This window comes from Solea senegalensis, linkage group LG9 (assembly GCF_019176455.1).
Source record: "Solea senegalensis isolate Sse05_10M linkage group LG9, IFAPA_SoseM_1, whole genome shotgun sequence".
Taxonomy (NCBI): domain Eukaryota; kingdom Metazoa; phylum Chordata; class Actinopteri; order Pleuronectiformes; family Soleidae; genus Solea; species Solea senegalensis.
The window spans coordinates 11,157,355-11,170,613 of record NC_058029.1 but is presented as its reverse complement, the minus strand read 5'-3'; the positions used below and the strand labels follow the sequence as shown (position 1 = coordinate 11,170,613).

The 13,259-nt window shown below is 40.3% G+C and overlaps 1 protein-coding gene across 1 annotated transcript; it reads left to right on the top strand.

Annotated features, from left to right (window-relative positions):
- Positions 1 to 10,868, top strand: trhra (thyrotropin-releasing hormone receptor a). Its single transcript, XM_044033393.1, has 2 exons — positions 1 to 907; positions 8,366 to 10,868. Exons 1-2 carry the CDS (start codon positions 95 to 97, stop codon positions 8,804 to 8,806), a joined length of 1,254 nt encoding a protein of 417 aa, XP_043889328.1. The 5' UTR covers positions 1 to 94; the 3' UTR covers positions 8,807 to 10,868.
- Positions 10,869 to 13,259: the final 2,391 nt, after the last annotated feature.

Below are 13,259 nucleotides of genomic sequence, written 5' to 3'. Positions count from 1 at the left end.
CTTTATTTTTTTCTATTGTAATTCATTTATTTATTTACTATTGATTGCCTGGTGTGATTCCCACCTGAGCGCACAAAGCTACAGACTCTCAGTCATGGAAAACCTCACCAGGGAGAACAACATGACTGTGGTGAATGACACGTCGGTGCAGGACAATCAGACTCTGGGCGTTTGGAGCGACTATACTGTTGAGTATAAAGTGGTGAGTGTGTTGCTGGTGTCCCTCATATGTGGCGTGGGGATCGTGGGGAATGTGATGGTCATCCTGGTGGTGCTGACCACCAAACACATGCGGACTCCCACTAACTGTTACTTAGTAAGTCTGGCCGTGGCTGACCTGATGGTGCTGACGGCTGCAGGGCTGCCCAACATCACCGACGCACTCCACGGTCAGTGGGTGTACGGTTACGCGGGCTGCCTGGGCATCACCTATCTGCAGTACCTGGGCATAAACGCATCCTCCTGCTCCATTACTGCCTTCACCGTGGAGCGCTACATCGCCATCTGTCACCCCATCAAGGCGCAGTTCCTGTGCACTTTATCCAGAGCGAAGAAGATCATCCTGCTGGTGTGGGCGCTCACCTCCGTCTACTGCGTCATGTGGCTCTTTCTGTCGGACACCAAAGAGTTGGTGTATGACAACGCGGTGCTGCTCAGCTGCGCCTACAAAGTGTCCAGGAGTCACTATCTGCCCATTTACTTCACGGACTTTGCGGTGTTCTACGTGCTGCCCCTCATGTTGGCCACCGTCCTGTACGGACTCATCGCCAGGATACTTTTCCTGAACCCGCTGCCATCCGATCCAAAGCAGGGCACCAAGAAGTGGAAGAAGGAGACGAGTCAGGGAGTGAGGATGATGAACAGCAGCAGCTCCTCCAGCAGCACCACGGCTGCCTCCCGCAGACAGGTGAGCCACGACCCCATCAGCAGTGGTGTGCACAGACATCTGGGGGGGCTCAATTGAAGAAAAATGGCACCCCCTCATAATTATTGATAAAAATCATATTTACTTAATATTAATAATCATGAAATCATGCAGATGTTTAAAAAAGTACAGTAGGTGACAGTGACATGAGTAGCCATGATCATTATTGACAACTGAACACAATAAATTTGCCAACTGCAAGTGCTAAATATTTCCTTTCTCACTCTGGTGTTTTATTGTCCCAGAAGTTAATGCTGTCATTCATGGCAGAATACAAAAGCGGTTGTGCATTTGCGATGTGATTCACGATAGACACGGAGGTAATCGGACGTTATGCAGGTTGTCCTGTGAAATAGTGTTGCTGCGTGTTTTGGTGCTCAGTGAATTTAGTGAGTCGAGCTAAGGCCATAGTCTGACTAAGACAGGCAACTGGACATAGTCTGAGTATACACGCGGAGGAGAAAATTGATGGAAAATTGGACGTGTGCGTCTGTCTCCGCCTCCGTAGATGGCGCTGTATCTCTCTATAAGATATAAACAAACGTTGAACAGTGAGAAGGACAGCGAGATGGATCGTGCTGTGGCTCTGTATGTTTCGTACCTGCTGTATATGTTAATCGCGACACAAATTAGAACGAGCTTGGCCCTGGAGTTGTCCGAAGAAAGACGCCGCCACCGTATTATTTCCGGCAACAGTACAGCACTTTATAAGTCGTTTCCTTCTGCTTCCGTGTCAGAGAAGGAAGGCCGGGGAGGATATTTTGGTGCATACGCATAATGCCAAGTCCGACTCCAGTCTGACTAATGCAGGAGTAATCAGACTATGAATGGCATTATTATCCAGGTACTAGCTTGATTTTAGCCGGACTAACATGACATTAGGAAAACTGAATTACTGTCTTAGTCTGACTAAAATCACTTTTATCATACATTAAAGTACTGAGTGTTTACCGAGTGGAGACAGGTAAAGCAGCCAAAATGAAAGCGATGAGGAAATACTTATTTGCAGAGATTTAAAGAGTGTTGGAACCTTTTTGGCTTATGTTAAGTGTACACTACTCAAAAAACAAAGAAAAAAACAGTAGCCTTGCTATTTTTAGATATTTTAATGCATTTCTGTGCACTATTACCCAATTATAATTCAGGACTGATTCTAAGAGCCACTTTTTAAAGTCTTTTCTTTTAAAGAAAAATAAATCAATAATGTTTTTTGAAGGGACCCTTATCTATCAGAGGGTAAATAGGCAGGTGCTTGAGCTCCACCTGGGGTCGAGCTGTGCACCTCCATGCTTATCAATGTGATATCTTTGTGTTTACATGCGTGAGTAGAGGGTTAATGGCTCCAGCTGTTCCACAGTCATGTTGTAAATCTCTAGTTTATTCCTCCAAGTCAGCTAGTGCGTTGTCCCTTAGCTCCCAAGTGACCACAATATTTCATATTTTATTATTGCACATAAAAGGGAATATAAATGTGTAGGACATGAAGACAAACTATAATTCATGGAAAAATACTGAAGAAAAGCAAAGGACCCATAGGAGTGTGGCCTTTCCCAATGGAAGACGTCGTAAAACACAAAAGTAAATTTAAATAAAATTCTTAAGAAAACAAAAAGATACAGTTAAAATACTAAAAGTATGTTGCAATACTGAAAGTTGGTATGAAACGAGGCAGAACAACGGGCTGTTTCCTCCACAGGGATCAAAGGTACACAGAAGGAGGTCAAGATACACAACAACCACACACAACCCTTCATGCATGCATTGTAAAGAAGCAAGCTGTGATTATATACACAAATGCAATTATGCAGATGAGCTTATTCTTTGGTTTTCTGTGAGGTATTGTTGCCATCAATAATGTTCCATTACTGCCTTCTCTGGGATTTAATGGTCCATGACTTTTTCCTCTGTTCTTTCTGTTTTCCACAGATGATCTTAGGTCATTGGGTGAGTTTAATAAAAATGTTGACTGACAAAAAACCTCAATTAAAGGGATAGTTCATTGTTTGAAGTGTGCTTGTTTTTAGGTATTTACACACACTGCACAACACCAACTTTGCCAAGGATGCCACCGTTTTCGTGACTCAATCTTGGACTCATCCTATAAAATATCCCTGCTTAAGTCTACGATATCTTGAGAACAGGTACTGTGTTTCTCACAGTTCAGCAGCCTTATTTTTGGTTGGAAATTAAAGTTTGTTAATCGATCTCTCTCTGCACCAACGTCCATAGAGACAATCCACAGAGAGTTGTAGATCCACCACTGCTTCCATGGGTCAGTTGTGTTATCTTGTGAATTTGGTGTTTGGAATAATTTTTTCACATTTACCTTTGTGACACAAACGTACCAAAGGAGACAGGAGTAGACCAGAAGCTCATGTGTCCCTGTGACGTCAAAAAGTGCTGAGTTTCTCTCTAAAACTTGGTTTGGAAGTTGGAAAAAGGCTGCTAAATGGTCAAATAAAAAGGTCAACTTATTTTTAAGATATCCTAGACATAAGCAGGGGTAGATTCCATTCAGTGAGGCTTTTGTTTGAAATCTGTTTTCCTTATGATCTCTGCTGGCCGCTGATCTTGGGGAGAGTGATTGTTCGGATTCCAGGATGGTTCACAGAAACTCTAGTGCATTTGGCGACATCACAGTGTGTGCATGCATGCATGTTATGCATGCATGTTAAAAGTCCGATTTTAGTCGGACTAAGACAATAATTCAGTTTTCTTAATTAGTCTGACTAAAATCGAGCTAGTCTTAGTCGGACTAACATACCTTGATAATGCGATTCATTGTCAAATTACTCTTGCATGTATACGCCTAGTCTGACTTGGGGTTTTGGGCATGCACTAAATTCTCATAGAAGGAGACAACATATAAACTGCCTTAGCTCGATCAAGCTGTGCATGTAAACGTACTGAGTGTTGACAATGTGTAGATACCTCAAACAAACACACATAGTAAAATAACTATCCCTTTAAATGGATTTCTTTTGTTTTTTAACCAACATTAACCTTTTAACTTGTTTCAGTCTCAGAGAACAACTTCTACGCCTCCTCTAGGTTCTGTTAACAGTCTTCTCTGAACAGCTGTGTTTGGACTCTCCAGAGTTATTATTATACAATAAGGGCCTATTTAGATATGATTCAAAAGTATGCGGTGTGTCCTTGCATTCATTAAAAAAGGAGAGGGAAATGTCAGAACTGGTGACTCTGAACACCACCTCTGTACCGTACTGTACGCCACGGAGCTGCCAGCGCTCATTTGTTTTCTTATCAAGACTAGTGAAGTGCAAAATCATTTCCCACTTTTTTAAAACTACATTTTCCAAAGTCAGACACATAGCTTTATAGTTGTCTTCACATTGAATAACATAGTCAAATTCGCCAAAGTGACAAAGACAGCGGGGCCACTTCAGGTCAAACCTTGTTGAAAATGATGGATGTTACCGGAGCACAGAGTTTAGGGAGCTGTTTGATTCACCGGGGTTCTTTTGTGTGTGGATGTTTGGCAGAGAGAAAATGACTTTTTAAATGAAAATACCCTGACATATCAGCCACAGACACTATGCCACTGATGACAGTTTCGTCCTTTGTACGTACTCTGAGGGCACAGACACAGCAGAGGTACATGTTTTGATGGGGGTGTGGTTCTCTGAAAAGGAGCTCCACACTCTATTACATGGTGTAATCTGCTAACCCCAACACAAATAGCCAGTTGGCCTGTGGTCTATCTCTGGTTAACACACACACACACACACACATACTTGAATTGATCCTATCCTACACAGTTAGAGGGAGGCGAATCAGAACAGCTGTCGCACAATGTCACGGTGCAACTTTGAACAAGGTTTAATTAAATACAAGTTTCACGTCAGGAGTATAATCAAATCTAGGCTTTGTTGAGGTGTGATTGTGGATTTGATTAGAGCAGATCAGAGTTTTTAGATGCTGAGAGAATCTTAACCATGTTTGACATAAGCTATGTGTAAATGAAAATATGGGATGATTTTGAGTGACTCGTGTGATGGTTTGGAATGTAATGGTATCATTGTTGACATCTAAAATCACACAACTAGAGTAGATTTACAAGTTTTTGTCAATGATATTTTAAAGTAAAAGTTATACTTTAAACACAACACAGAAGAATGTTAGTTTGTCTTAAGTGCAAGAAACGGCTTTGACATCTGTCCTGATGATACTGAGAGACACTAAAATCCTCCTGCCAGCTTTCCAGTCAGCTTTTCAAAGAATTAGTTCTGCACACTTTCTGATATAAAAGGCTGAGAATGCAGTTATCTTTTGAAATTAGATTGTTCATGTGCATGATCTTATACAGAAATGTTATTCCACTCATTTATCTTTTTAGAATAACTCAATTGCTCAAAGAAGTGAAGTATTAAGCGGACCAATCAAGATATTTGCTGTTACCTTCATATTCAGATCTATAGCCCAGCCTGCTTTATGTGTTGTAAATCTCACACTAAATCTCATTTTATTCTTGTCATTGTGTCTGTTTTCTCTCTGTTATTTTGTCAAGAGCCCAGCAGGAACTATACCACTGAGAGTGCAAATCCCGGCCAAGGTTGCTTATGCTCTATCACCAGCAAAGTTTAATTATTATTTCTTCAATGGGCAATAACATACTTCCCTAACCTCCTTGGCTGAGGTGACAAAGTCTTAATACATTTTTTGGTCTTTTGATTCACAACACAAACTGACAAACAAGGCCACACGGTTGAGAGAGACATTCATCAGAGTGTCAGTGAGCTCTCCTGCATTCAATCAGTGATCAGCAGTGACAGAGTTACACCTGTAAAGGCAAAGAGTGGAATGTGTGTAAGAGCTTTCAGCTTTGTAAATCAAGCCAGGAGAAATGAAACAAAATGGAAAGAAAAAGCTTTTTTATTTTAATAAATCACTGGGTGTAAATTATATCTGTATCAAGTTTGTCCGTGCAGAACACTCCATTGGAGAGGGCAGAAATGAGCTGTTCAAGACCAGCAGACTGAGGGTGACACATGGTGTACTATTTACTCTAGCCAGACTTTTGGTATTCAATTCAGTTGCTTAAAAAAAAAAATAACATTCATGATCATTTATTTTTAATTTGCTGGCTCATCAAAAGATTTTATCTCTGTGTCTCAAAAAGTGCTCATTAAAAGTTAAAATGACTATTGGATGTTTTTGATGAATCCAGTCCCATCTTAAAAAACATAAAAAAAAACATTAATCATTTTCTTTAGTTCCTCATAATGACTCAAGACTTTCATCAGGTCAAGTCAATGATATTTTGAATGAGGTCCATCCATCCATCCATTCATCCACCCATTGTCTACTGCTTTATCCTGTACATAAGGGTCAGGGGTCACTGAAGCCAATCCCAGCTGTCACAGGGCAAAAGACAGGGTACATCCTGGTAAAGGTTGCCAGTATTTTGAAGGAATTCCATCCATCCATCCATTTTCTACCGCTTTATCCTCTTCTTGCAAAGGCAACAGTGCTTTTTTGAAGGACGTGTACAATGAAAATCAATCTCAACATAGGCAGTTCAGTGCTCCATTTATATTTACATGGAATGTCACACCAGCCTTTGGTGCCCAAAGCACATTCATTGTTATTCAGGAAAATAGATTGCATAAAACAACGCTTTGGGGATCTTCTGCACAGGTATTGCACACTGCTAAGGGCCTTGAAATAAAGATGTGTGGTCCTCCAGATGCACACAAGATTGATGATTGAAAACATGTCTATGTATGAGTCTATGGTTAATGAAAAACAATAGTGCACAAATAGTGTTTCATTCTTTGTTTGGAGTTTAGCAGGCGCTGTGATAACTGTTTTTTGGTATAATGAACTTTTTCTAAATTTTAATTTATGGTGTCATGGAAGTTTTGTTCATTATCACTTTGTCAGGTTTGTCTTGACTTGGTGGCTCTTGAATGCCTCTCTGTAACAATCACAGGTGTAACTGCTTTCCTGCTGAGTGCTGATTGAATGAGTTGTCCTTCAAAAGCAGAACTGTCTGACACTCTGATGAAGGCTTCAAGTCCCACTGCATCAGCACATCTTTTCATGAATGAAATCATTAGAAAGTAAATATGTGCTGTTGCTGCGACCTGTCTTTGCTAAAATAAATCAGCTTTTGTAAAACAACTGAATATTTAGTGCAGTAAGGTTTTCTTTTATCCGGATTTACTCATGTAGCTTTCAGACCTATAATAAATTCTAGTAAAAGTGTCAATATTTGAGCAACAGTGTTAATCTGATGAAGTGTAGTTAAGGTGACTCAAGTGTTGGTTGGTAATGCAGCTGTGTTCACAGATAAGACATTTAAATCCTCACCCTCAAATACTTAGTTATTTATGAGTTTGTTTTATTTTTGATGCAAACGATGACCCTTTGAGCACCTGTCAGTTCGTGGTGGTTTGTATTCGTCTCAAACTATAGCTTCCACAATTCTCTCTGTGCGGTAACTTTGTCAGAAACCCAATAAAAACGGTTGTATTTGTAGTGTGCGTCCAAAGAAGCCCAAAGAAATGACTTCATGTAATACATGATGCAGGTAATATAGTTTATTAAGAGAACTGTGTGTAAACGACAAGCCAAACTAAGAAAATGAGAGACTTACTTTTTGCTCTGATTTATTTTAGAGGGTAAGTGATCATGATTACAGAGTTAACGTGACAAATGACAAACGCACTGTGTAATCTGAGACTGCTTCACAATAAGAGGAGCAAAAGACAATGTTCTGTTCAGGGAGTGATGAGCTTGATATTGAGGATTGTACATATGCTATTTCTGTGAACCATGTGTAGAACGATCATTTGAATACCACAAGGGCATGACATTCTTTGATAGCAAAAACCATGGGGGTCAAGAACACCAATCGTGTTCCATATAGCTGCTTCATTCTCACGGCCCTGCTATTGCTCATGACGCTCTGGTTAGCCTGCTGCATGTCTAATTGTAATTAATAAAACTGGGAGGAGCTTTGTCAAATATGCTGCAGAAGGCGGCATTTAAATATAATAATATAATAATAATAATAATCATAATAAAAATATATACTGATCAACCAAATTTCCAGGTCCATCCTTCTAAATAGGCAAATAAATTCTTCATAAGCTTGATTATAATATTTTGATTTAGGCTTTTATTTTTATAGGCTTCAATATTATCGGCACAGTATCAATATGGCTCTGAAATGTATCACTGAATCTGCCGATATGAATAATGACTAAAACACTAGGCTGAATATGCTGCTACCTATGTGAGCTATATAGCTAAAGAAGGAAATGCATATCTGCTGCGACATGAGTGTGCAAAAATATTACGTTCATTTCACAAAAGACAAAATGACCTTTCCAGTCGGGCGCAGAAATCAATATCCAGATTTCTGCAGTATGATCTTGTTGTAACTATTTAAAAATCATGATTCACTTCTATTAGGTGACCAAGATGCTGGCTGTGGTGGTGATCCTCTTCGCCTTGCTGTGGATGCCCTACCGGACCTTAGTGGTGGTCAACTCCTTCATCGATAAGGCCTACCTGGACACCTGGTTCCTGCTGTTCTGCCGCCTCTGCATCTACTTAAACAGTGCCATAAACCCAGTCATCTACAATGCCATGTCCCAGAAATTCCGTGCTGCGTTTAAGAAGTTGTGTCACTGTGGCCCCCAGCGCATGGAGAAACCGGCGTCTTACAGTGTGGCGCTCACCTACAGTGTCATCAAGGAGACTTCCAATGGCGAGAGTCCCGACCACTTCACCACAGAAATGGATGCGCTAAATTCACCGTCAGATCAGTACTTACCCGCCAGCATCCTGCCCTCCGCTAAGAGGATGCTGTATGAGGAGCCTCCCCTGCCTGGAAGTGACGTTAAAGCCTGACTAAAACAAAAGGTGCTCCATGTAAATGAAGCTGCTACTTAATCAAATTAAATCTTAAGGTCAGCTTTATCTTAAAATGCCCTCGTAGAATACAGATGAAGAAACTATAGGATCCAGCAGATGCTGCTTAATGTGACGAGCCAAACCATCTCCACACCGCACACATTTACTACCTCATTTATTCCCAAATGCTCTTTACAATTTAGGTTTGTTTTTTTTGTGCAGCACCTGTATCCAAGAGATTTTGCCCTGATTATTGTACAGTGTGAGGAAGTGAAGACGCTTCAGCCATCTTTATACTTGGGTTGAACCCTGCAGCTCCGCTGTGAGCATATAGGGAGGTAATGATGCGTAAGCCGTTGATGAAAAAGTAAATGCATATATTGAAGGTTGGCTGTTTGTCAAAGCACACAGTCTTACTTATTTTTTACATTTCTTTTATATTGCAATTCTCCACATTAGTGAAATACATGAGCTGTGCCCTGTTTAGTGTTATGTGACACATTGCTTTTGTGTTACTACTATAGAACCTAAATACTTCAGTTGGAGCAGCCCGTGGCCAAGAGGAAGGGTTGTAAGGGTTACCGCTTCAAATCTTAGGACAGGTCAAGGGCAGGAGTGCCCCTGAGCAAGGCACCCAAATCCCCATTACTCACCTTTTCAAAGAAATGCGTTTCATATAAGTTGAAATACTGTACAGTGGACATGAGGACCTTTGTTTCAATGTTGGTTTAAGCAGTGTAACTAACTGCCAGTGCATCAGTACATTATAATTAGGGGAGACACTGTTTTTATTATTTTTTTTATTTTTTTTTTATCAGCCAGCCCTCGGATATCATTATACCACTGGTAACCATGTGTTACAGAAATTGCATTTCCTCTTTGTTCCTGTGCCTCCCTGAGACAAGCCATGTAATTCCATTGAATGCAAATGCACAATGCCGTGACATTGTAATCTTGCTACTAGAGCGAAAAGCACAGACATGGAATTACATGACCTTTTCCTTTTTAAAAGGTCTGCGCAAAAGGAAGGAACAGACACTTCCCGGAACCTGCTGTGTTAATGTAGAGCTACCTGTACTCTACTGATTTCTGAACTCAAATAACTACGTGAAGACGACCACTGTGGTCTCTCCGAGGAGCCTGCCCAGTACAATGGTCATTGAATTATTATTATTACCATTATTATCATCATTATTATAAGTAGTATGAGAGACAAATGTGTATCTCAGATGTGCAGGGTGGCTGTTCATCAAAGGGTCAAATCACTGTCAAGGCAGTAATTCACTGACATCAGCCCAGAGTGCAGCGTGCAGCACTTTTCTGTGATTTATCAGCTCAGCAAAACCCACAGTGCAATGACTGAATGTGTAAATAGATTGCGACAAAGTGCCATTCTTGAGCTCGTGCACTTCAGTATTTAAGCATATGGCTCACGCTGCTTTTAAAAGAAAAACCTGCCATTTCTTCAGCCTTGTACGCGTGTAAATTGAAGAGCACTCAGAGGGTATGAATATGGAACTAAGACGCAAACTCATTAAAACCTGTTTCCACGCCGAACAGCAGGCTTTTCTGTCAATACCGTAGACGCCTGCAATGTATTGTACTGTGCAATGTCAAATTAACTCAATATTGTGTTTTCAAACGTGTGTCAGTGAGTGCAGTTATTTAAAAAAAAAAAACAATAACTTATTTGATTCAATGTGTTTTCTGTTATTTCAAAACCAGTGAGTGAAAGTTTATGTCCAAAGTGCAAGAAAGTATAGTTATTAGATCGTTTCTAGCATGAGGTACCTCTAATTTGTGCACTTTGATTAGTTTCTCTCTCTTTCTTTTCAAACATGTTTTCTGTTCTGCACGGTAGACATGAACACATGCTTTTGTGATGTGAACTCAAAGATTGATTAAAAGCAAGCCGATAGCTGATGTGTTTTTTTCCCCATCTGAGGCGGTGGTTTGAGTCTCAAGGTAGCTTTTTTCCCTGCTCTTGCTGTTTGATGGACTGTTTTGTATTTTGTATTGGTCTTTGTCTACAATAAACACAGTAATTGCGCTGCCTTGAGGATGGTGCCTTATTACTACTTCACAAAAAATGATTTCTTTTGTTCCCAACTCTCAAAACCTCCACCGCCAGTGATCTCCAAACCAGTGTAGCCACTGAAGAGAGCGTCTCATCTGTGACACTGCCATGAATCGGGCAGATAGTCTGTGTATGAGCGACGACTGCAAGGGCATCAATCAGAGGGGTCAATGGCTTCATTTTGAAACACTTGGCATCTGGTGGTTTCCTTCAACAAAACTGAATCACACTGAAGCTTTCAGATGCCAGCTGTTAACACAACAAAAACAATATGACACCCGATTGCAATTTATGCTCATTATTCCTGATATCTGACTCATCAAACCTGCCCCAGTTTGGAGAAGTACACTGGTGTGTATACAAAAAAATAGTGATTACCTACACAGTTCATGCACTAGCAAAGTCCTTGGGGACACACACACACATAAATTGGGGACTGCAGTAGTGGAGACTTCAAACATAAATTTTAATGTCACACTGAATTTTAGCCTGACACTTTTTTCTACATGTTCTGCTTTTTAGAAGCAGGTGCATGCATACATTGTATCACAGGCAGAACTATAACACTGTAATAATGTGAATAACTTGGCTTTTCAGGCAGAGCCTGCTCTTCAAGATGAAATAAGAGCACTGGTTTGCTTTGAAAACCAACCTTCAAATGTCATCCAATGGTGGATTAGACAGTATCGGACACACATAAATGAGAATTGTGTTACTTTTGGTAAGTGTCAAAGGGGCTATGCGTCACCTCGTGTCCCATGTCACATCCATGAAATAAGACTCCTGTGTCTGCATTAGCAGTCTGTCACTAGGTCTATCAATTCAGTTCAGACTGAAGCAGCAATGGATTATAACAATATTTTCTTTTTCATTGTCCTTAGATTATGGATCCGTCAGAATTTCCCAGACCCCGGACAAATACCTGCAGAACTACAGAAAGTGTGTGGAAAGTTTCTTATGCTAAGTCCACAGTCGTATCTTGTTCCTTGTGTGATTGGATCGACATAAACAGTATATTTCCATGCACAGGGACGTAGACCGTACAATTGGACGACTGTCCTTGTCCCAGTGTCCAAGCACTAATAAGGAATCGATTTACTGAATGAAATGTATCCACCTCTGCTACACTAGGAGTGGGGGCGCAAAATGTTCAGCGCGTTAGTATTTGGTGGTTTGTTAAGCACCATTCCGAGTCCTCTTACCATCCATTAACGTAAAAATATAAAATTCTTTAAGCTGACAGAATCAGTCCAAAAAGATTGTACAAGCCTGAATTGTGTCATGTTTTTGTTGCTGTATTCTTCTTCTGGGGCAGTGGTAGAGCGAGTCGTCTTTCAACTTGAAGGTTTGTGGGTCGTCTACATGCCAATGTGTCCTTGGCAAAACTGTGGTATAAAACAGCTTTGAGTGGCTTAGAAAAGGGCTATACAAATACAAACCATTTACCATTAACGTTCTTCTTTATTTCCAGGTATTAACCAGGTTAGCTTGAGTCTGTCTCTGTCTTCAGCCTCTGACTGTAGTAATGTAATCTGTAGTAATGTGTTTTAAAAGCTTGGTTTTATCGGAAGACCAGGAACATGACTGAAACCTTTGACCAAAGCATAGATTAAAAACTTTGTATTAGTCTTTATGTTTTGTTGAGCATCAAAAGTGTTAATGATAAGTTTTGCTTCTCTCACCTCTTCAATCATTTCTTTGATGTGCTTCATTACATACTGAGTTCACTTCAATAAATATTATAATGGAAACAGTGAACTTGCGATCTTTCAGCACACCCCTGGACTAGGATTATTACATCATTTTTAATCACATATGTGCACTGCTCACCCTTTAACCCTGTTTCTCTGTCCGTCGAAGAAAGTGACAGAGGTCACCCTCTCAGCCGCAACCGGTCAGAAATGAACTTCAACCTTTCCCATTCTCATTTATTTTCAAATAAAGTTCAAATGTAAAATGTAAATTCCTCCACATTGCTGCAACATTATGGGGATTCTTTTATCCAGTGTTCCAGTGTGTAATTGCTTCCATTCAGGGATGAATTGCCCTTAAGTGATACGTTCATTCCTCATCTCTCGTGCATGACCTTTCGGCCAAAGATCCATCAGACATGCTTTTCACTGTGCTGCAATGAATAAAAATGATTGATCCACTGGACTAAGACCCACCAGTGACAATATGTGCAGAATTGGTTGTCTCTATTGTGTATTTCAGTCAACATAAATTGAATGCAGCCTGGAACTGGACTGCACACCTAATGAGAAAAAGCAATATTGATGCACCAGTTAGTTTTCTTAATTTAACCGTGTATATAGTATCCACTCACGAGATTGAAACAAATCTTTCATGGCTGTGGCATCAAGATTTACTATC

Coding starts and splice junctions, on each gene's coding strand:
- trhra (XM_044033393.1), top strand. CDS start 95: ATGGAAAACCTCACCAGGGAGAACAACATGACTGTGGTGAATGACACG. Junction 908..8,365: donor CGGCTGCCTCCCGCAGACAG/GTGAGCCACGAC, acceptor CACTTCTATTAG/GTGACCAAGATGCTGGCTGT.